This window comes from Urocampus carinirostris, chromosome 3 (assembly GCF_059441175.1).
Source record: "Urocampus carinirostris isolate Australia breed hairy pipefish chromosome 3, RoL_Ucar_1.0, whole genome shotgun sequence".
Taxonomy (NCBI): domain Eukaryota; kingdom Metazoa; phylum Chordata; class Actinopteri; order Syngnathiformes; family Syngnathidae; genus Urocampus; species Urocampus carinirostris.
In genome coordinates, this window is record NC_142351.1 from 38117007 (window position 1) to 38139336 (window position 22330).

General features: G+C 38.5%; 1 protein-coding gene across 1 annotated transcript; it reads left to right on the forward strand.

Annotated features, from left to right (window-relative positions):
* The first annotated feature begins 650 nt into the window (after window positions 1–650).
* On the forward strand, window positions 651–20772 carry LOC148369615 (dipeptidyl peptidase 4-like). The gene is made up of 26 exons (XM_088331719.1): window positions 651–748; window positions 820–907; window positions 2753–2851; window positions 2917–3008; window positions 3085–3159; window positions 3766–3818; window positions 3887–3959; window positions 4025–4145; window positions 5440–5594; window positions 5668–5765; window positions 5838–5967; window positions 6037–6075; window positions 6143–6241; window positions 7618–7688; window positions 9082–9135; window positions 9213–9325; window positions 10761–10808; window positions 10877–10975; window positions 11777–11846; window positions 11911–12105; window positions 15588–15642; window positions 15717–15816; window positions 18811–18869; window positions 18936–19008; window positions 19083–19156; window positions 19220–20772. Exons 1-26 carry the CDS (start codon window positions 746–748, stop codon window positions 19310–19312), a joined length of 2229 nt encoding a protein of 742 aa, XP_088187845.1. The 5' UTR covers window positions 651–745; the 3' UTR covers window positions 19313–20772.
* Window positions 20773–22330: the final 1558 nt, after the last annotated feature.

Here is a 22330-nt window from a genome sequence, read left to right on the forward strand (position 1 = left end):
AAATCTTGTGAAAGAATTGTTGTAAAAACAAATGGCGTTTGTAGGCCGTACAACCTTTGCAATAATACATTAGTCAATTCATTCAAAAGTGATTTTTTTTTTTCCATTGCCGGAAACTCAGCAAAATGTAACTTGATGTCAAGTTTTGGACATGTTTGATAATGACTTAGTTGCCACACTTGGGATTGCCGTTGCTCACTGTTGTTTCAAGCGTTGCTCACCGACTGTGTGAACGCTCAGACCTGTGGAAAATTAGAGGGAACATTGGTGATGACCCTTACATCAGGAGTTATATATTTAATCTCTAAATATTCACAGTTAAATGGTTTGCAAAGATATGTTAATAGAAATTCTTTAAATGGGACTGTATGGTCGGGCATTGAGTGTCATTTTATGTTTTATTTGTTCTTATATGATTTCAAAAACCAAATTAAAGGACGCTTTATTTTCGGAACATATTCCGAAAGAAATTAAAGAAAAAAAATCTGTATAACGTAAAAGATGAACAAGCAAAATTGTCATTTTACTAATTTAACACGACAGCACCTTTAGTTTCTCCTAAGTTGACTTCAATTGTCAAACTTTGCTCTTTTGTCTCCACTTTTATTGACCTACCTTTGAAACCCAAGGTAATCTTTAACAGCTATGGACGTACAAGCGTTCTCGAGCACACGTTTTTGACGCCGCATGAGTGTTAAAGCAACATTATCCAACCCATTTTGTTGATATTTTTTCTCTTTTGAATATGGTGAGTTGATACCAGGCACAATTTTCTTTCTTAAATTGTCATTTTTCCATTTTTTTGCCTCATCCACTCAGGTTTCCATCGGAAAAGTTCTCTTGGGAATTCTTGGATTGATTGTAGTTGTCGTCCTGATCACAGTACCCACTGTGCTTTATTTAAGAGGTAAGTTATCGTTCCAATTGTTTTGGGGAATTGATTATTCATACATTTAATTCTATTTGCTACACAATGAACATGATCACTGATAATCTGAGGTTAATGTTTAGCATGAAGCACCTTTGGAAGTTTTAAGTTGTTTACAATCTTGTAAAGTTGTAACAGGGTTCCTCCCTTCGATTAGGGTTGTCATTAAATGACACACTACTGGATAAGAACTATGCATCTGAATTTTAAAGTGACAGTGTGTAATAAATCTCCACTAGAGGTGTCTATAGCTTAGAATGGAGCTGAGGTGTGTGAATTTGAAAAAGACACACTATGGAACCACGAAAGATACCAGATGGCAAAATTCAGAACCCAATTTCCACATTTTTTTCATGAGCAAAAATGACTCCAAGTGGCTAAAAGCAATAGGGTTAGGGCTGGGCTAACTTTGGTGACTGGCGGGAGAAGCGACTAAAAAGGCTAGTTAAAGATTGAATTTGTCAAGCGTTGGGATCCAGAATCACACAACACAGCCAAGTGGCTAAAATGAGTGGCTAAAGAAGGAAGCCGTGGGGAAAAATATGTGACGTTTGAATGACCAATTGTGGAAGGACGAATCAAGCTTTACTTTATGAACAGCTAACAATAACAATAGTGGCAAGTGGTGAGCGAAAGCCAGCAGTAAAGTAGTTAGCATGAGTGGCTAGAGAATCAAAGGGAAAGGAAAAAAAGCACAAGATGCCTGAACATTGTAACTTAGTGACGTTCGTTTTAATGATCAGCTTTGGAAGGATGAAATTTTATTTAGACAGAGCATCTAATAATTACAAAAGCGACTAGCTGCGAGTCATAGTCCACAGCCAAGTCGCTAACACGGGTGGTTAGAAAAGGAAAGATTGGGGGGAAAAAAGCCCCAGAAACATGAATCACTGAACTCAGCGACGTTCCCTTGAATGACCAGCTGTGGAAGGACAAAGCGAGCCTTATTTACACAGAGCATCTAACAACAACAATAACGGCTAGCGGTGAACTGCAGTGAGCAGCCAAGTGGCTAACACATACCTGTCAACCTGTACGATTTTGCTGTACAAAGTACATTTTTTATGCATTTTAAGACGAGTACGACGTACAAGGCAATCTGTACGGAAAAACGCAAATTTGTCAATGATGGGTGCCATCCGGTATACACCGACTATCACGAAACGGCAAATCGATCAAGTCAAAGGAGTTCGCCGCGGAAGCCTCTATCTCGGTATCGTTTTTTCGTTGCAAACAAAGCGAGCGGTTTGATGCTACTGTGCACATGCGTCTGCCGCCTGGGGATTTTCTATCATGTATGATTCCGAAAAAAAAAAAAAAGTATGGTGTACGATTATTTGGTATTTTGTACGGGAAACTACGACAGTTTGTACGGGCATAGAGCCGTGGAGGTTGACAGGTATGCTAACATGAGTGGCTGGAGAAGGAAACAGTGGAAATAGCGCGATACCCATGACATCTGCCCTGAATCACAGAACTCCTCCAAGTTCGCTTGAAAGACCTGCTGTGTAAAGACGAACCTAGTTTCTATTTAGACGAAGCAGGTAACAATAACAATAGCGACTAGCGGTGAGCCGTATCTTGTCAGCCAAGTGGCTCGAGAAGGAAACAGTGAGAAAAGTTTAAGATGCTTGAATGATAGGACTCAGCGATGATCACATCCAGGGCTCAGCTGTGTGTGGTAAATTGCCTTTAAGTGCTAAGAACAAGCTAGCTTTGCAAGATGGTCATTTGGGCTTCCCTAGTAGTAAGATGTGAGCCTCTTCAAGTTTGTGTACTACGATTCCAAATGTCTTTGTTTTGTTTTCATGTCATATTTTTCAGAAGCAAAGGATGACATAGCCGAGATGAGGACGTTCACCCTCGAAGATGTGTTCAACAGTTCCCTCAAACCAAAATCTTACAATCTCCGCTGGCTCTCTGGTGCGACATTTTTTCGATGCAAATTTAGGGATTTTGTTCATCGCGCTTGCTAATTTTATCTGCAGACGACGAGTACCTGCAGAGCCGGGAAGGATCCGTTTACCTTCATAATGCGACCACTGGCGAGTCTACAGTTTTCTTGAGCGCGGAGTCCTTTGTAAGTCACCATTACATAATTTAACCATCTCCAGTTAGCATAAGTTGAAACATATTTATATCTTTCCCTCAAACAGAATGAAAAAGGCGCTTCTGATTTTCAGCTGTCCGCAGATCACAAATATGTTGCATTTATGAGTAACTACACGACGGTAAGATTCTAATTTTGCTGTCAATACCACAACAAATTGATTTGTTTTTTGTTTAATGCATCAAACATTCTTCAAGTGTACACAAAATTGAGGTAGATTATGTTGCTATAATTGAACTGTCCTTTTTAAGATACTCTCTGTCCACTCTATTAAGATGTGTTTAGGGTTTGGGCTATCATGTTGCTAATTGGGGTCAACTGTGCACTAAAAAAATGCAAGCTTTTGCAAATACTGTTATGAACAGACTGCCTCATGAACAAATAATACATTTACATTGTGAAACTAATTCATGTTGCTAAATTGAGATCAACTGAATGCTAGAATTTGCCAAAACTGTCCAAACTGTCGTCATGAACTATCTGCCCCAGGTACTTCACTGTCCACTTTGTCAAGGCTAATGTTGCTAAGTGCTGTCAATCGGAATTGTGTTGCTAAATTTAGTTCAACTGAAAGCTAGCATTTGCAAATACTGTCCACCCTGTCGATGTGATGTGATTGCCCCAGCAACAACAATCAGAATCATGTTGCTGAGGGGCCAAGTGTGTAGACCTCAGAGGATTTCATGTTTCAAAATGTTTTCTATGTTTATTTCCCCGACTCGGATAGCGATGGCGGCATTCTTTCACGGCTTCATACTCACTTTTCGACCGGACTTTGAAGTAAGTGCAGAAACAGAACATTTTATATCTGTCTAGTCTTATCTTGAGAATGTCACATGTAATCTCAGCAAGTCTGTGGAATCTTCAGACCTCCCCCATGAAATCCAATATTTTGCTTGGGCGCCTACAGGGAGCAAACAGGTGAGTTCCACAGAATCAAATTTGAATCTTTGATCATTATTTCTTAAACACCTTCGGCTTTCTAGGCCTACGTCTGGAAAAATGACGTCTTTATAAAGTCCGGCCCAGATTCTGAGCCCCAGCAAGTGACTTTCAACGGGGAGGAGAATCACATCTTGAATGGAATACCAGATTGGGTCTATGAAGGTAAATATGAGATGCTCGGATATCATTTTTGCAAAGCATCGTGTTTTTCTTTAAAAAAAAAAAAAAAAAAACACAAAAAACCCCCCCTGACCTTTCAAAAAATATAAACATTTTCTACAAGATTTAATAGAGAAACCTCCTTAAAATACAGTCATTATTAGTCTCTGTAAACCCTTTCATGAAAGGCAATTGAAATACAAGAGGGGCAGGAGCTCGAGCACCGCCTAGTGTCTGTCATGCCAACGCTAATCAATACAGAAGACCTCAGGGATACGACATTAGTCCAGTCTGAGGATGGGATCACAAAGTGAAATAGCTGTATAGTGGGGGGGAGGGGGAAACCCCATGGTAATTAGGTAATGCCTTCCAATCCCCAGTATCCCAGATAAATACATTAAAATGACAAAACAGTATAGAAGTAAGTAGTTTACACTATATATATAAATACGTGCTACTCTTGTGTAATACACATGGATATGATTAAATTACATTATAAATACTGTAAATATACATGTAAAGGACTATTTTATTAACATTTTAATTGAAATTTTCCTTTGTATGGCGTGAACTGAACTGGTTGAGTGGAGTAGCAAGTTGATGCAGAGGGCACAGACGACAGTTTAAAATCAAAACCGATTTTAACTGATCTGAATTGTCATGCCTTTAGACGATTGTTCTAATAGTCTTCTTGTTTTTAAATAATAGTCACAATCATTGATTGGTTACAGCCATGCTACCTAGCAAAGGACTCATGTACCTTCTTCATATTCCTCAAAAATCAAAATAGATTAGATGGTTGTCATGTTTTCTATTCACCCTTCAGCATACCTGCAAGCCTAGGGAACCATAGTAAATAAATACAGTACAAAATATACAGTATTGTGTTGTCGGCTCACGAAGTCTTTATGAAACACACAAGATTCTGAACGGAATGTAGAGACAAAATATTTGTGGGAAGTAGTTCAGCCAATAGTATATTACAGTTTTCATGATGCTGTGACGTTACCCAATAGGATTTCACCCTTTTGTATGACATTGACCAATAGCAGATGGCAAAGTTTTGACGCAAGTGAAATATCTGTCTCTTGATCCCCTATAGTGGGGAAAGGAAAGAAGGACTGAAAAAAAAAAAAGCTTATTTTACACCACAGAGTAAAAACGCTTTATCGGATGCCATATCCCCGAGATCTACTATACAGACATTTATTTCCAGTAATTCTTTGTATGTTTCCTTTAAGATCACTAGATAGCAAGAAGCATTTTCCTGACTTTTCATTTCTCTTCTCCCAACCAGAGGAGATGTTCTCATCCAATCAGGGTCTGTGGTGGTCCCCCGGGGGAAAATATGTGGCCTATGTGGAGTTTAACGACACACAGGTCCCTATTTTGGAGTACTCCTGGTACGGAGACAATCAGTATCCCAGTACTGTGTCAATTCCATACCCTAAGGTGGGGTAACCAAATCTTAGGACATGTACTTTAACTCATTAAGTTCTCACGATGAATATTTTAAATTCTTCAGGCAGGTTCCCCCAACCCTTATGTGAAACTGTTTGTTGTGGACTCGGACAACGTAAAAACCATCATGGAAGTTCCTGTCCCTGACACGTTCAGCTCAGAGTAAGAGTAACCTCCAAGAGTTTTAGGTGAAGAGTAAATATTAAGGTGAATATTTGGATTTTGGCCAAACAGGGAACACTATTTGGCAACAGTCACTTGGGCCACTGACCAACGTCTTGCCGTCCAGTGGCTCAAACGGCTCCAAAACCATCTCATACTTCAGATCTATGAGCTCAAAGGGACCGACTGGGAACCGGTGGAGGTATGATATAAGTGCCATGACAATAAAACAATTATGGAAAAATGACTTTTTTTACATTTTTGTTTATAGCGTTTAAACTTGGAAAGCACAACTGGTTGGATTGGAAGGGTATGAAATAAACTGTTGCTATGAAACAGAAAATGTAAGCACTGCTAACCACTTTTCCCCTGATTAGTTTTCTCCAGCTGCTCCAGTTTTTGCTGAGGATAAGAAGAGTTTTTACTTGTTGATGAGTGACCTGAAAGGATATAAGCACATACATCATGTTGTGGAGGTTGGTGGACATATTTAAAGTAAAAATAAATCAAAATTAATATCATGGGTGGGTCAGCTTTTTGGTTGATACAGAAGACTCCAGGGATTTTATATTAATCCGTTCTGAAGTGGGAATTGCAAAGTGAAATTTTCAAGAATTCACTCCGGGCGGTGAGGAAGCACAATGCAGAAACACAAGCAAGAGTTCGGTACACAGGATTAACAAAAAGCTGAGTGCTTAGGTCATGATGAGAACAACAATGAACTAGCAAAGAACCAAGAGAATGCAGTACCAATAAAGGGAAGAGGAAAAGTACTGATAGGAGGAAAAACCGTGGGGATTTGTTGTTGTTTTAATCGTCTTACTCTTAATAATCATCCATATCGTTAATTGGTTACAGCTTACATTTAACCGAGGGTAATTTATTAAGGCCTTTTTTTGCATTTCTGGATAATTACAAACTTTGTTTCCATGGTTATCATGTTTCTGCTTCTCCGTTTAGTATTACTACAAGTCTTGGTACCCGTAGCTAAAGACATTAAAGGTTTTTACATGTGATTATAAACAGTAAGAAGAGAGAGAAAGCCATTTTGGGAAGGAGCTTAGCCAATAGCATATCGGCATCTTCATGAAGGCTTGATGCAAAGCAACAGCAAACCAGCATCTTGTATAACGTTGACCAATAGAAGACAAGTATCTTAGAATGTAGCACAAACATTTGAATTATGTACATTTGGGTCACATAAAGGAATTTGTTGTTCCTTTTGTATGATGGAAGAAAATGTTGTAACAAGAGGCAGAAAAACATCTAATTCCACATCGTTACGCCATATCCAAGTGTACAACATTTAAATTAATGTTATGTCTTCGAGGGCGGCTATTCTTAGAGTTGGAGTCGAGAGATGATGACATCATTGTTGTTGCTCAGGGCTTAGCTAACAATCAATGAATGCTAGCATTCAATTAGCGCACTGAAACCGAGCTGTGGATCTCTGCGGATCTTAATCAGTTCCGCGGATCTCAATCAGTTCTTTGCTCGCTTTGAAGCTGGAAGGCCACAGTCACATCACACCCACCAACCACCAGCAGTAACACCTTGACACTTCAGGAGAATGAAGTAAGGTGTGTGCTGAAAACCGTTAACCCCAGGAAGGCAGCTGGCCCCGATGGAGTACCAGACAGGGTACTCAGGCTTGTGCCAATCCGCTGGCTGGGGTCTTCACTACCACCTTCAACCAGTCCCTGTCACTCTATTCTGATTGGTCATTTGCTCAAAGCCAAAGCATCTTTACACAAGGGGGATTTAGAAATGTTGCCGTCTGCAGAGATAGATAGAAGATTTGCTTTTTAAATTCTGAACTCATCCAACTTATCTTTTTTATTGTCCTTTGAAGGGCAATACAACAGCAATTACAACAGGAGAATGGGAAGTTATTTCCATTCAGAAAGTAACTGCAGATAGTGTGTGAGTACTTTTCTCATTGTTTATTTTTGCAATCCATTATTTTATTTGAGTGGGTTGGAAAGTGTCATATATGGGAAGTCCGCTTACTATTGCAAGTCCCAAGTTCGGAAAAGAAAAAAATACTTATAAATAAAAAGTAAATGTACAGCCATTATAAATGCAAACATGTTTTGCTATTGTGTGTATTTATTTGATGCTACAGACAATGATAGCATGCAATTCATCATAAAACGTTATTCAAAGTAGGGGGCGGCACTAAGTTTATCTTGGTTTGAACAATTAACAGTTCAGGAGTTATTAAAGGGACATTGTGTGATATTTAGAACCCCTTAGTGGTAAAAAAAAACAAAACAACTTAATCCGTTAAAAAACATGCCGGTTTGAATCCATCAATCCATTACCTGGACCGCTTATCCTCAGAAGGGTCGCGGGGGTGCTGGAGCCCATGCCAGCTATTTAGTTGCTAGCCATTCGAAGGTCACACAGAGACAGACAACTCACTCGCTCATTCACACCTAAGGGACAATTTGGACCGGCCAATTGACCTGACATGCATATTTTTGGAAAAGGGGGAGGAAACCAGAGTGCCCGGAGGAAACACACGCAAGCACGGGGAGAACATGAAAGCTCTGCACAGGAAGGCTGGTAGCTGGATTTGATCCCATGACCTCAGAACTGTACCATGGACGCGCTAACTACTCACCTGCCGTGCCGCACAAACTAGTATAAAAATTATAAAAATGTACATACAACCGCTACTTTTTCTACATTTTAAACCCTGCAGCTTACAATACGATATGGCTTCTTTTTTTAAATTTTTCGTAAGAAGGATGGTCGCAAGGGTGTAGGTGGTGACTTTAGACACTCAAACACATAGTGCCGCGATTAAAACGATTTTAATCAACTAGCGCTACCGTCAATATTAATTTAATTTGCATTAACATATACACAAGAGTGCAACAAAAACCTTCTGAAAAAATAACTCAATCTACTGTACTGACTAAAATCCATAAGCCAGTAAAATCAAAAGAGCCTGTACACATGCTCAACCATGTGACTAATCTTAAACTCGCCCATCCCTTGCACACATTACAAATTAATAGAGAGACCATTTATTGATATTACTACATAGAAAACTCATTATACCTGCAAAAACTAGTTACTAATTAAGGAAGAGCACACTGTAATTATCTGGACTAACAGTTATCGGACGAAAAAATAGCCGACCGATAGTCACCTGCTGCCAAACTAAAATATACAATCGGCCAACACTAATTGTTATAAAACGTCTAAGTGTTTATGTATAATAATAAATTTTTTGTAGGATCTTAAATATTGGTCTGTTAGGACTTTATTTCTGTAAATAAAGCTTTAACATTTTATACTCCCACAGATATTATTCTAGCAACCAGGAAGGTGGCAAACCTGGAGGAAGAAACATTTATAGGTAAGACATTTGTCCCATTTATTGAAATATTTTCCATGTGCGGCCTGTGCGGCTTATACAGCATAGGTTTTTCGCAGGTGGAGTAAGGGCGAAGTCAAGTGTCTTACTTGCAACATTAACGGCGAGAGCTGCCAGTATAATTCCGCTTATTTCAGCCAGGACGCTAGCTTCTATCTCATGACTTGCCGTGGTGAGTTCCTGTTTCTGTTCAACAGTCATACGATAAAAACAAGTAATGTATTTTTCTGGTGGTCACATTTCTGTGTATTTTCTGGACTATAAGGCGCACCCTCAAAAATATTGCTTCGTGATAAAAGGCGCACCTTATTAACTTAAAACTACACGAAGAGCTAAAGTAGCATAAGTGTTAGAAACTGCCCTAAAGATACATTTAACCTGGTGAAGCATTATTGGTTTTATTTTTTATTTTTTTTTCACCACAGAGCTGCAAAACATTTGAATTATTTTACAATGAAAAAAGAGAATTTTCAGATTTCCATTTTTTTAATGGTAGCATTAAAGAGTGCAATTTTAGGTTTAAATCAATTCTTAAACAATTTTAATACTGAATAAAGAAGTAGCACTCATTGACATTTTTATCCTACACATTTTTTTAGTTTTTGTATATTTTTTCGTAGTTTGCTATAAACTGGCTTTGTAAACTACGGAATATTCTTGGTATTTGGTAGCTACTAATATGTACAGCTAAGATAATGCCATATGACATGAATGAGTGATCTATTTTTCTTAGCCAAGGGAACGAGTACCATTTGGTAATGGAGCACTTTATTTAGAAGTGTCATATTTTCACATCATGAGCACACCCATCATCAATATCTATAGGTCTATATGTTATTGTGCTTATAACAATTGCTTTTGTTCAACTGTCATACGAATACATTAAAAAGGATGAAAGTATTTTTAGATTATCGCACTCCTGCCTGTGTTTTGCATGAATGTTGATTTGATTAAGTTTGATAGCTAGTTGATTAAAATGGACAGCTCACTTACAAAGTACGCAAATAAATTCTTCAATTAATGCTATTTTTCTCTACCAAACATAAATAAAGTGAGCTGTATATATTAACTGTTTTGTATTCCTTTCAGCAATTAATAACTGTCATTTACTCCACGAACGCCGCTATGAGAGCCATAAACTACGTAACATTCTTGGTTTTGGTAATTCTGTGGCTACTAATGTTAACAGCCAATTGATAAGAATGAGTGATCTATATTCTTGGCCAAGGCATGTGTGACATTTGGTATTGAAACATATAATGTAAAGATGTGATGTAATCCTATGCATTTTATGCTATGTGAAATATTAAATGGTCTGCATTTCAAGTCAATGATACCTCCCAAAGCGCTTTACAATGTGCTTCACACTTACCCATTCACCCACACACTCACACACCAATAGGGAGTCAGCCATGCAAGGCGCCTGCCTGCTTATTGCGGGTATTAGGGATTCAGTGTCTTGCCCAAGGACACTTCGACATATAACACGGAGGAGCTAATGCCGCCCTATGTCATATGCTTTATGCTATATAAATGTTTGTGCTATGATGCTAATAATTGTTTCAGTTCAACTGATCTTTATTTATTTTCTTTTTTTTTCACCAAAGGGCCTGGCGTTCCTTTCAGTTCCCTTATGGATACCAAGGAAGACAAAGGTAAAAGATGATACAAAAATCAGGAGGAAATACTTTAGTCTGATCATCTTTTATCACTTTGATGATAGAATTGGCTCGTTTAGAAGACAACAGCCAATTCACCCGACAGATATCTGACATCCAAATGCCATCCGTGCGTCGAGGAACCATCAAAATTGCGGGATACGGTGAGTTTACTTGTGGAGGACCTATCTTGTCTTATGTAGAAATAAATGTACACACAAAAAAATAAACATAAAAATTAATGATCAGATAAACAACTCACACAATACCTATATAAATGACATAATTACAATTTATTAATATGTGTATGCATTTTGCTGTTTGTCACTTACTTATTTCAGGATTTTATTGTGTATTTCGTCAAAACAAATTATTATTCAAATAAGGAAGTTGCCTAGTTGCTTGAGATTTTCACCTAATGGTTGATCAAAGATGGATTTATCTGCTACTAATATCTTGCTTCTTGCTAAGGGAAGAAAGGCATTGCAGTTGATTGGTGCACTCATCAATTAACAAATAGATTTAAAGCACAGCCAGTTTGACCTGCCCTCTTATTTAAATAACACGAAAAAATACACAACACTTAAATGACATAAGACCCGACAAAGTACCCGAAAAGATGGCTGGCAAGATGACCGACAAAATACCCAACAAAATACTGGAAAAAACATCTGACAAAATGCATGATAAAATACAAAACAAACAAATGACAAAATACACGACAAAATACACAACAAAATAAATACAGAAATAAATAACAAAATGCATGAATGGATAAATTGCATTTGTCATATATTTAGGTATTACGTAATGTATTTCTGTGTTTTTATTTATATGGCGCATACTTGTAGGTATTTATTTATACATTCATTTCTACATACGGCAAAAAACGATCCTCAATTTTGACTCAGCCCAAATTTAAATGCAGTGGGCAAACCTAACTAAAAATAAAATTTTTCCAACAGAGCTCTGGTACGATATGATTTTGCCACCAGGCTTCGACGAATCCAAGAAGTACCCCCTTTTGCTGGACGTGTAAGATGAGTAAAAAAAAAAAATCAAACAGGAATCAAAATTCAGAAATCGATGTACCTGGCAGGTACGCCGGTCCATGCAGCCAGAAAGTGGACCTGTCCTACAGCGTGAGCTGGTCCACCTACTTGGCTAGCACAGAGAAGATCATCGTGGCTAGCTTTGACGGCAGAGGTAGCGGTTACCGAGGAGACAAGCTCATGCACGAGATCTATAAACGTCTCGGCTCTTATGAGGTGGAGGATCAGATAACAGCCGCCAGGTCAGACTATAATTATTTTCAGGTATGCACGGTAGTTATAGCTGCTAAAATAACATAAAAGTTATCAGCCTAATGGAAATAAAAACCCGATAATTAGTCACTTGACCCCAAGTTTCAGTAAGCTGACAATACATGGTAGCATTTATGTTCCTCATTAGAATATATTTCGCTATTCTATAGAAGTAGTAGTTCAACTTGGTTGTGTCTCCTCTATACCTCTTCATAATTATTCACTTGACACCTTGTATTAATATACAATAAATTGAAACTACTCGTTAAAAATATTCGTACCATTAAAGTTCCTCATGAGAATAGATTTAGATTTCTCTATGGAAGTAACAGCTCAACTTGGTTGTGTCTCCTCTCTATTAGTCACTTGGCACCAGGTTCTAATATTTAATCGACCAACACTAACAATTCAACGCCTTGACGAATCGAAACATTTGTGTTCCTTACTAGAAAACAATCATAATGGCCCTTCATTGGCAAGGTTTTTGGGGCCGTTGTTTGTTGAAAAAGCTTCAGGGAGCCACTTGGAAGTGCCAAAAAGCCACATGCGCTTCCATAGCTGCTTGTACACGATGTGGCAACCCAGTTAATTAAAGTCAAGTCAAGTCAAGTCATGTTTATTTGTATAGCCCTTAATCAGAAATAGTCTCAAAGGTCTGCACAGATCACAGATTATTGCAAACCACAGACTATTACACCATTCCCTGATCTAAAACCTACATGAGGGCACGGAAAAACTCAAAACTTCAACATGAAGAAAATGAAGAAACCTTGAGAAAGGACCGAGCGTTAGGTAATCCCCCTTCCAGCATGGCCAGACTGCAATGGATGATAACAAATAATACACAGATATTGTCGACATAAAATATAGGTTAATCATATGCTATAGAATAGAAGTGTTTAAAGCTTAGGTTTAAACATTTCCACTGAGGTTGCAGATTGAATCTCAGGGGGAAGAGCATTCCACAGCACAGGGGCCCGAATGGAGGCATCTCGAACCTGCAGATAACTCCTTGGCTCTTGGGATCACTAGTAGAATGTTAAAGGCATGTTTTACACATGGAACTACACAATCAAGAGCCAGCTTTCCAGATTTTATCAAAAGGTTTATTGACTACCACAAAACTATTCGAGGAAATGGGGGATGAGGTCCAAAATACGAAAGGTTTTCCTCTGCTTGCAGGTAGATTTCCTGTGGAAGGTGGCAGAGGGAGCAAATAGTTAAAATCACATCAGCCTTCCATCAGTCCCCAGAGTTTTGCCCAGTCCTGACCTCCCTTCACTCTAAAAAAAACAAAATTCCTCATCTTTCTTACCCAAAAATTGATTTGACCATTGGCCACTTATGCCAGATTTTTGCTCTCTCTTCCCCTGCTTGGTGATCTATTTTCTCTGGGCAGCTGTCCTTAAAAACAGCTCCCTGGGTAATTAGCAGGCTGGCTTCAGAATTGACCACTCTCATGAGCCAAAGGAATTTGTGTTGTTGAATATAAAATAACATTAAAAATGTGAAGCGGGGACAGCTGCGCTGTGTTACTTGCGTCTGTTGTCTTATCCACCACAAGAGAGACGAACGATGCTCAATTAACTTCCCTTCTGATCAGTTCCCCCATCACTTCTGCAATAGCAGTGATCACGTTGTTTTGTATTTTGCCTGACGTCCCACTAAACACTTTTTTGGTGGACAAGTCATAACGTAAATCTGTGTCTCTCTCAGCAAATAGAGAAAGAAGCTCCACATAGTTTCATTTGTTATTGGGATTCAGCGCTGTCAACATGTCCCCAAAATAAAAGATCCTGCTTACTCCAAAAAAAAGACAGTCTTTTTTAAGATTTCTTAAATGCTTTCACCTTTTTGTTGTAGAGCTTCTGTTTCCCTGCAAACTTGCTCACTGAGCTGTAACACTTTAGGGGAGGCAGGGCCAGGGCACTCGTAGTTAATGGGCTGAAAGTGGCGGAGAAAACGTTTTCCCTATCTGTCCAGTTTTACTCGAAAACTCATATTTGAAGATGGCTTTGACAGAATATCTGCAACCAAATTCATGTTTTCCTCCTTCAGTGAATATGAGTTGATAGAAAAACTATTACATCAACACTATACTGTATATTGTATTTGCCCACAAAGCGGGTTAATGGTGGGTTGTTGGCGCAATGATTTTGGTGAATTACATTTATTGATGGACAAAAAATAATAAACATCACATGATTCATTATAAGATCAATAGATCATACTTTGCAGGCCCTCATGGCCCACCACTGGAATATAATTATATGTTCTATAGAAGTAGAAGCACGATCTGGTCATGGCTCCTCTATACCTGTTCATTATTTAATCAGCTCGTTGGAAAAATCCTAACAATACATGTTCCTTATCAGAATCAATTTTGATATTCTATAGACATAGTAGTATAACTTGGTTGTGTCTACTTTCCAATTCTTTATAATTAGCAGTTGACATCCCGTTATGATATTCAATCAGACGACACAACTTGTTAGATAGATTCAAAGCATTCACTGTAGGTTCCTTATTAGAATAGACTCAGATGTTCAAGGAAAGTATAGCACACCTTGGTCGTGTCGCCTCTCTACCTCTTCATAATTAGTCACTTGACACCACGTTATAATATTCAGTCATCTGGCATTACTTGTTGGAAAGATTCTGAGTATGTAGTTTCCTTACTGAAATATATCAAGATGTTCTCAGCAGTAGTGAAAAAAGAGTTGGTTGTGTCGCCTCTCTACCTCTTCATAATTAGTCACTTGACACCACGTTATAATATTCAGTCATCTGGCATTACTTGTTGGAAAGATTCTGAGTATGTAGTTTCCTTACTGAAATAAATCAAGATGTTCTCAGTAGTATTGAAAAAAGAGTTGGTTGTGTCTCCTCTCTACATCTTCATAATTAGTCACTTTGCCCATAGTTATAATTTTCAATCAGCCGACGCTACTTAGCACAAATTTTATTCTAAACTTTAGATTTTTATATGCATAATTTCTTTCTTGTTATTTTTATTTTGCCTTATTCATTGCATGTTTGCACATGGGGAAAAGAAGTAAATTACTACGTGCTGTATGCTGTGCATATAGAATATTTGACAATAAAGTTGAAAATTGAAGTCTTTGGAAAAATTCTCAGTATTTATGTTTCTCAATTGAAAATTCTATTGAAGTAGTAGTAGAACTTCGGTTGTCTCTCCTCTCTACCTTTTCATAATTGGACACCTCGTTGTAATGTTAGATCAGCAGACACTACTGATTCTTAGCAATTATGTTCCTCATTAGAGTGTTTGGGAATTTTGTATGTTTGTTGTATCTCCTCTTACCCTCTTCACAATGTGTGCGAGACACTTGAGAGCCACAATTGATTGTACAGGCTCCTGAACTCATTTTAAAGAGTATATTGTGCTTGTGCTGTAACGCTGATTCAATAACGATTGTTACATATTCACTCTACTGTATTTCTGCTTCAGGGAATTTGTCAAAATGGGATTTGTTGACAAAGCTCGGATCGCTATATGGGGATGGGTGAGTTGTCCATATACTGTAGTTTATTTAGCCTTAATTTGGAGTCTAATTGGCATTCATGTTTTTTTGGTTAGTCCTACGGTGGATACGTGGCATCTATGGCGTTGGGATCTGGAAGTGGAGTCTTTAAATGTGGAATGGCAGTCGCACCTGTTTCCAAATGGGAATTTTATGGTATTTTATGACTTTTACAACCCGTTTGATAGAAATCTCTTGATACTCTCTTTTTATAGAATTTATACTGTTTTTCATGGTAGAGTAAGTTAAAAACTATGGAAAAGAACACTGTGTGCTTTTTTAGATAATGTTACTAATTTTGAGAATATGTAAAAAAGTATCTTAGATAAAAATAACTTGTTTTTTTCCAGCTGTTTCCTTCTTTAGCCAATCATGTTAGCCACTTGGCTGCATGTTACGGCTCACGGCTGGCCGCTATTCTTAGCTGGTCCAACTTTGTCCTGATGTGTCACTCGCCTTCCCCAGCTTGCTATGCTAGCGGACGTAGCAGAGTTCCGTTATTCAGGCATCTTCGAATTTTCCCCCACCGTTTCCTTCTCAAGCCACCCATGTACGCCACTTGGCTGCTAGCCATTTTCTGTCTGCTGCTCCTTGTAAACAACATTCCCTTCATGTGTCTCCAAAGGTGGTCATGCAGTGAACGTTACCAAGTCTTATGTTTCAGGCATCTGGTGCTATTTTCCCGCGGTTTTCTTCTCTAGCTTCTCACATTAGTCACTTGGGTGCTGGCTATGGCACGTCGCTAGCCACTGTTATTATTGTTACCTGCTCTTACTTCATCCTCCAGAGTCACTCCTCTCCCACAGTTGTTAATGAAAAAGAACGTCACCGAGTCCATGATCTTGATATTTGGTTGTTTTCATCCTCTGTTTTTACCACGGTTTCCTCCTCTAGCCACTTAAAGTATGTCACAAAAGTGAATAAATGCCTCACATCCCTGCAGAGATTTCATTTTAATATTTAATTGAACAACACTACAGAAACATCGCTTTGGCACAATAAAAGGTAGTCTGTGTAATGCTTACTCTATATAGATAGCAGTGTAATTATTTCCCCCCCTCAAAAAACTCAAGATGTAGTCATTAGTAGCTAAACCCCTGGTAACAAACGTGATGGACCCTTCAGTAAAAGTTCCTGAAGTTCAATATTTTGTGTAGCCACCATGATTTTGCAGAACCACTTAAATCCTCTTGGGCATGGATTTCCCCAGAGCCTCACAAAGTGCCAATGGAATGCTCTTCCACTCCTCCATTAAAACATGACTGAGCTAGGTGATATTCAAGACCTTGTGCTTCTCTGCCTTCCGCTTGAGAATGCCCCAAAGGTGTTCTATTGGATTTAGATCTGTGGATATGCTTGGTCAGTCCATCCCCTTTACCCTTAGCCCCTTGAAAAAAAGCCTTCATCATCTTAGAAGTGTATTTGGGGTCATTGTTAGCCTGAAACATTGCCATGCGACCCAGTTTCTGGCGGTAGGAGATCATTCTCTGCTCCAGTTTTTCACAGTACATATGTAACCGCGGTGTACGTGTCCCACCAAAGATCCACATTCACGCTGGACTGGATGATGAGGTTTTTATTATTACAGTTTCTGCAAATGGATGAGTCACAACATTAGCTTTTTCTGCTGGGTCAGATCTCTTTGTAGTACTCTGGTAAAACTGACAACAAAGCATATCAAAGAGCTTTCTTTTCACTTTACAGAAAATACATTTTAGAATATCACAATACATGTATAAATCTTTGCATTTTAACAAGATACTTTTAACAAGAGATCGTATAGTGGATTTTTAACGTTTACAATGAATTCAACATGTTTTTCTTTACTCTGAATTTTAACCAACATCATCCTTTTTTTAATGTATATGAAAAATAGGAATAAAAACAATAATGAGTATAAAAATGGGTACAATTTACCTGCAAATGGATGAGTCACAACATTAGCTTTTTCTGCTGGGTCAGATCTCTTTGATCTCTACAAGGGGAATTAATATTTAGTAAAACAGAAACAAAACGAAAATAAACCTAAACAGCTTGACAATATCAATCACATTACTATGCATGTTGAGAGATTTGTCAGCTGGGGTTATAAAGTTTAAAATTAACTTATTTTGTGGAGCACCAAAAGATATGTCTTACCTTTGTAGTACTCTGGTAAAACTGACAACAAACCCCACCTCCTGGTCACATGTTAGAAGCCAAAACCAAAGCCCACCCCATACCAGCAGATGGCACTGTTGGACTCAGCATTGCAGGACATTTACCAAAAACTATACACATATTTTAGCAGGAATTTCAATAAAATAAAAGTTATTATCACACCCGTTACACATACTTGAGTTTGTGTTTCCTTAATGAAATTAAACTCCCCAATTCCAGTCACACTCATGCAGCCCCAAACCATGACATTCCTAATATCATTATTGACTTTAGGCAAGACACAAACGCATTTGTACTCCTCACTACACATGTTTCACACAATCCGAGCCAAATATATTAATTTTGTCTGATAAGACCAGAGGATATTTTTCCATTAAGCCATGGCCTTCGTTTACAAACTTATTTTCATTGTGTCAAAGCAATGTTTCTTCAGTAATGTTCTATTAAACAATATAATGAAAATCTGCAGAAAGGTGACATACTGTATGTTGAGTTCCGTGAGTCAGGATTCCCGCTAATCGACAAATTCTGGTTTGCTCTTGGAATCCTTACTGACATATCTAGTAGCTTCTCTCGCTAGCTGCTAAAGTTGGCCTTTTAAACGAGCTTTGACAAACTCCAGCTATAGGCTTTTTTCAGCTGCTCTGTGTGTATTCAGCTTGCTCTGTCTTTTGTATTCTTTTGTGGTGATTACCTCCATCTTTTTTGTCCTGTTGCTGGTTGAAATGTATCCTTGGTCTTAGCATAAAATATGGGAGTAGGATTTTATTTTTAAAGTGTTATTCTTCGTATCCTTCCCTAGTGTCTTTCCTTTGAATGCACACAATTCAGCTCCATTCTAAGATACAATGACGTCTATTTGTATATTACTACATTCTGTCACCTTAAAGTTCCAAACAAAATCATACTAGTGACAAATTATTAGGTAAATCCCCCTAAAAATTCAGCAGAAATAGCAAAAACTGTTGGTCCACTCTGGTTTCTTTCCAGATTCAATCTACACCGAGCGGTACATGACAAAACCGGTGGAGAATCCAGAAGCCTACGACGTAAGTCTGCATGAATTAAGTGGCCCCACAATAACACAAATAGACATCTGATCCCGTCCTGCACAGAACTCAACAGTAACTTCTCGGGCTAGGAACTTCCACACAGTCCAGTATCTTCTGGTTCACGGGACAGCGGATGGTATGTCCATTTTAAGGTCTGACTTTCTTTGTCCAAAGGGAATATGACATGTCTTGTTTCCTCTTTTTTTCTAGACAATGTTCATTTCCAGCAAGCGGCTGAGATTTCGGAAGCTCTGGTCAACGAGCAGGTGGACTTTGAAGCAATGGTAAGCTAACGATATCGGAGGAGATAGGATCTCGATAATGAAAGTGGTGTTTTCGTCCTTTAGTGGTACACGGACAAGAACCACGGACTTTCCGGTTCAGCTAACCAGCACGTGTACACCCACATGAGCCACTTTCTGCAGAGGTGCTTCCAATGAAAGAGCTCCAAGATTTTAGCAGAACGTACATAATATGATAACCTGCTCGGTTGGTTATATAATCTGAACGCAACATTTGGAGAACATCAAGAAGTCCTCGTATCATTCAATGTGCGTCTTCTGTCTCCATTTCACCTTGTCACATTTAAGATCTCATAAACAGTTTATTCCCTTGTTTACATTCTTCTGATTTTCACACATATATTAGACTCCAGGATATGACATAAATCTGTTGTGAGGTAAAGTGAATTGCCATATAGCAGGGAATGGAAGGCTATGAATTCTAATCCCTGGAAAAAAAGGATACAAGAAATGTTAATGGTAAGCGCTAGTTATGTATACACGTACATGATTAAATAGCAGTATGAGTAAATATGTATGTAAATGAAATATGACATTTCATTTACTTTTGTTGTGATGTGACTTGTGCTGGCTAAAGTAGTTCCTAGGTGGGTGCAGAGAGGATGGAGGAGACGGCAGAATCACATTTCATTTGATTGCTTCCTTACTTTATATAATATTCTCGATTGTTGATTGGTTTCTGCCAAATTCCATAACAAGGGTCGCCATTCCTGTTCCCAATTCATATTTGCCGTTAATCACAAGCTTTTTTTTCATGTTCATGTTTTGCTTCTCGCTTTAGCGTCACTGCAAGCCTTTGACCCATAGTGAATATATATATAGTGCAAAATAATACAGTATTTATCGCTGACTCCCAAAGTTTTTTCAAAGCATACGAGATTCTGAACTGAATAAAGAGAAAGGCATTGTGGTAGGTAGTTCAGCAAATAGCATTACGGCATTTTCATGATGCCCGGACTCAAACCAATAGCAAACAAGCAATTTATCTGACGTCGACCAATAGCAATCAGGCATATTAGCAATGTAACTTTAAATATGCACAAGCAACGCACATTTTATATTTGACAGTTATCAGAAACACAAAATTATTGTTTTGTCACATATGTTTGGGAAAATGCCATAACGCATTGCCCAAAATACTCTACACCAAAGTGAAAACTGTAATCTGGGGACGCCATATCCCTGGCAACTACTGTAAACTAAAATTTCCTATTTTTGGATGCAGTATTTTCTCCCAAGTTTTGGGCAAAATGATTTGTTTGTGATGTCATGTAGTAGAAAAAAATTCCATCAAGAGGAACCAAAAGTGCAAATTACATAAGGCGAGTTGCAGTATCTCGGGGTCTACTGTACCTACACCCCTTCCTTTGATAAAATATGTAAATTAAAAGAAAATCTGTCTTTGGCACTGAGTTAGAAAACACTCTTCAACTGTGAAGTACTATCTTGTTAAAGAACCTGACTGTTAAATCATTTGAATGCTACATTAGCCTGTATTTCTAATTATCTGATGTCACCATGAATACCCATTTTAGTGTCTTACAATGTTAGTGGATATTACGATGTAATATATAAAAATAAAAAAAAGTTTTGTTTTACCACTTTTATTTTTCTTGAAATGACACAAGACACTTCTCACGCTCCTGGGAAATCACTATGCAAAATGGTAGAACCAGGACATATTACTTGATAATGAGCAACCAAATGGAGGCTAATGCTGGCAGCATCATAAGCAACACTACCTGTAATATTAGCAGTGCTGCTAGCTGTGTTGGCAACACAAACCGCTAATGTTAGTGTGTGAGTCAGTATCCCCAAACGCTAATGTTATCGGCGATGGTAGTTACAGTACATATGCTAGTATAGCGGCAAAGTTGATACAAGTCACCAATGATAGCGTCTGCATTGCAGCTGCTAGCTTCTAAACCAAGTGGCCTCGCGAGTGACATTAATTACAAATATTGCTGTGATGCTGCTAGCTGTCAATGCCAGAGGCACAGTCGTTGAAGAAAGATTAGGCCACTTCAGTATTGCAGTCCAGTTATGCAAATGAACATGGTTGGTTGGTTAGGCAAAGCCGCTGAAGCTTTTGAAAGCACAGGCCATTCAAGTCACATATGCCAGCCTAGTGGTTCCTAGACGTGAAGCTTGTGGTTGCACAGGCAATACACGTGATAAATGCTAGGCGCAGTGGCCCCGCAGTTGACACTAGTTACAAATACTACAATAGTGCTACTAACCCACAATGCTGGGGGCATGGTCGGCATAGAAAGCTGCTAATGCAAGCCATCCCTTCAGTAATGCAGTTCAGTAATGGTAATGAGTGTGGCTGGTGACGTAGTAGCTACGGATAACTACTCTAGTTGCATGCGTTAGTACTCCTAGCCACTAATGTTATCGACAGTGCAGGCGATACTAATCCAATGTGCTAGGAGAGCGGCTGCTAGCCTTAATTGCTAGTGGCCACACAGGTACCAAAAGTCACACAAGTCACTTTCGCTAGTGTCCAACAAAGCTTAAGCCTGCATAAAAGACAATTAATACAAATGATGCAGGGGTGCTGATAGCCGCTAATACCAGTAGCTGCTAATGCAACTAGTCAAGTAAAAATTGGCAACTGAACTTAAAATATTTTCCTTACACCAAAAGTTGATAGTAAAACAATATGAGGTGAGTTAGACTCTGGAGCATAAATCACTGTCTCTAGTCAGATAACTGGTCAAGTAGACATATGCTAATGTACTTGTTTGTGCTTATTCTACTATTGTACAAATATTTTAACAATAAAATACACAACAAAATGCGTTTAACGCTGCAGTGTAAATCTATCAACCTGAGACAATTGAGACCTTCTGTACTTCTTTCATCATGTATCCAACCAACCAGACTATCTTAACCTTTTCTCAAACCAGAAATTGTATCTGAGGAGCAGAATCTTCTCAAACCTTGCGTCAGATGGCTTGTTCTTCAACACAAAAGACACTACAACCAAGGGTTGATAACGAACCAGCTTTTGCATAGCGCAGCTTAGCGTTACAGTAAAAAAAAAAAAAAAAATTGGGCTCTACACGGGCTATTCTCAGCGTACAGGAATGACAAATAAACTGAGCAGAGTAGATTCGCTATGGCTGGTAGTTTCTTCATTCTATTCTAAGT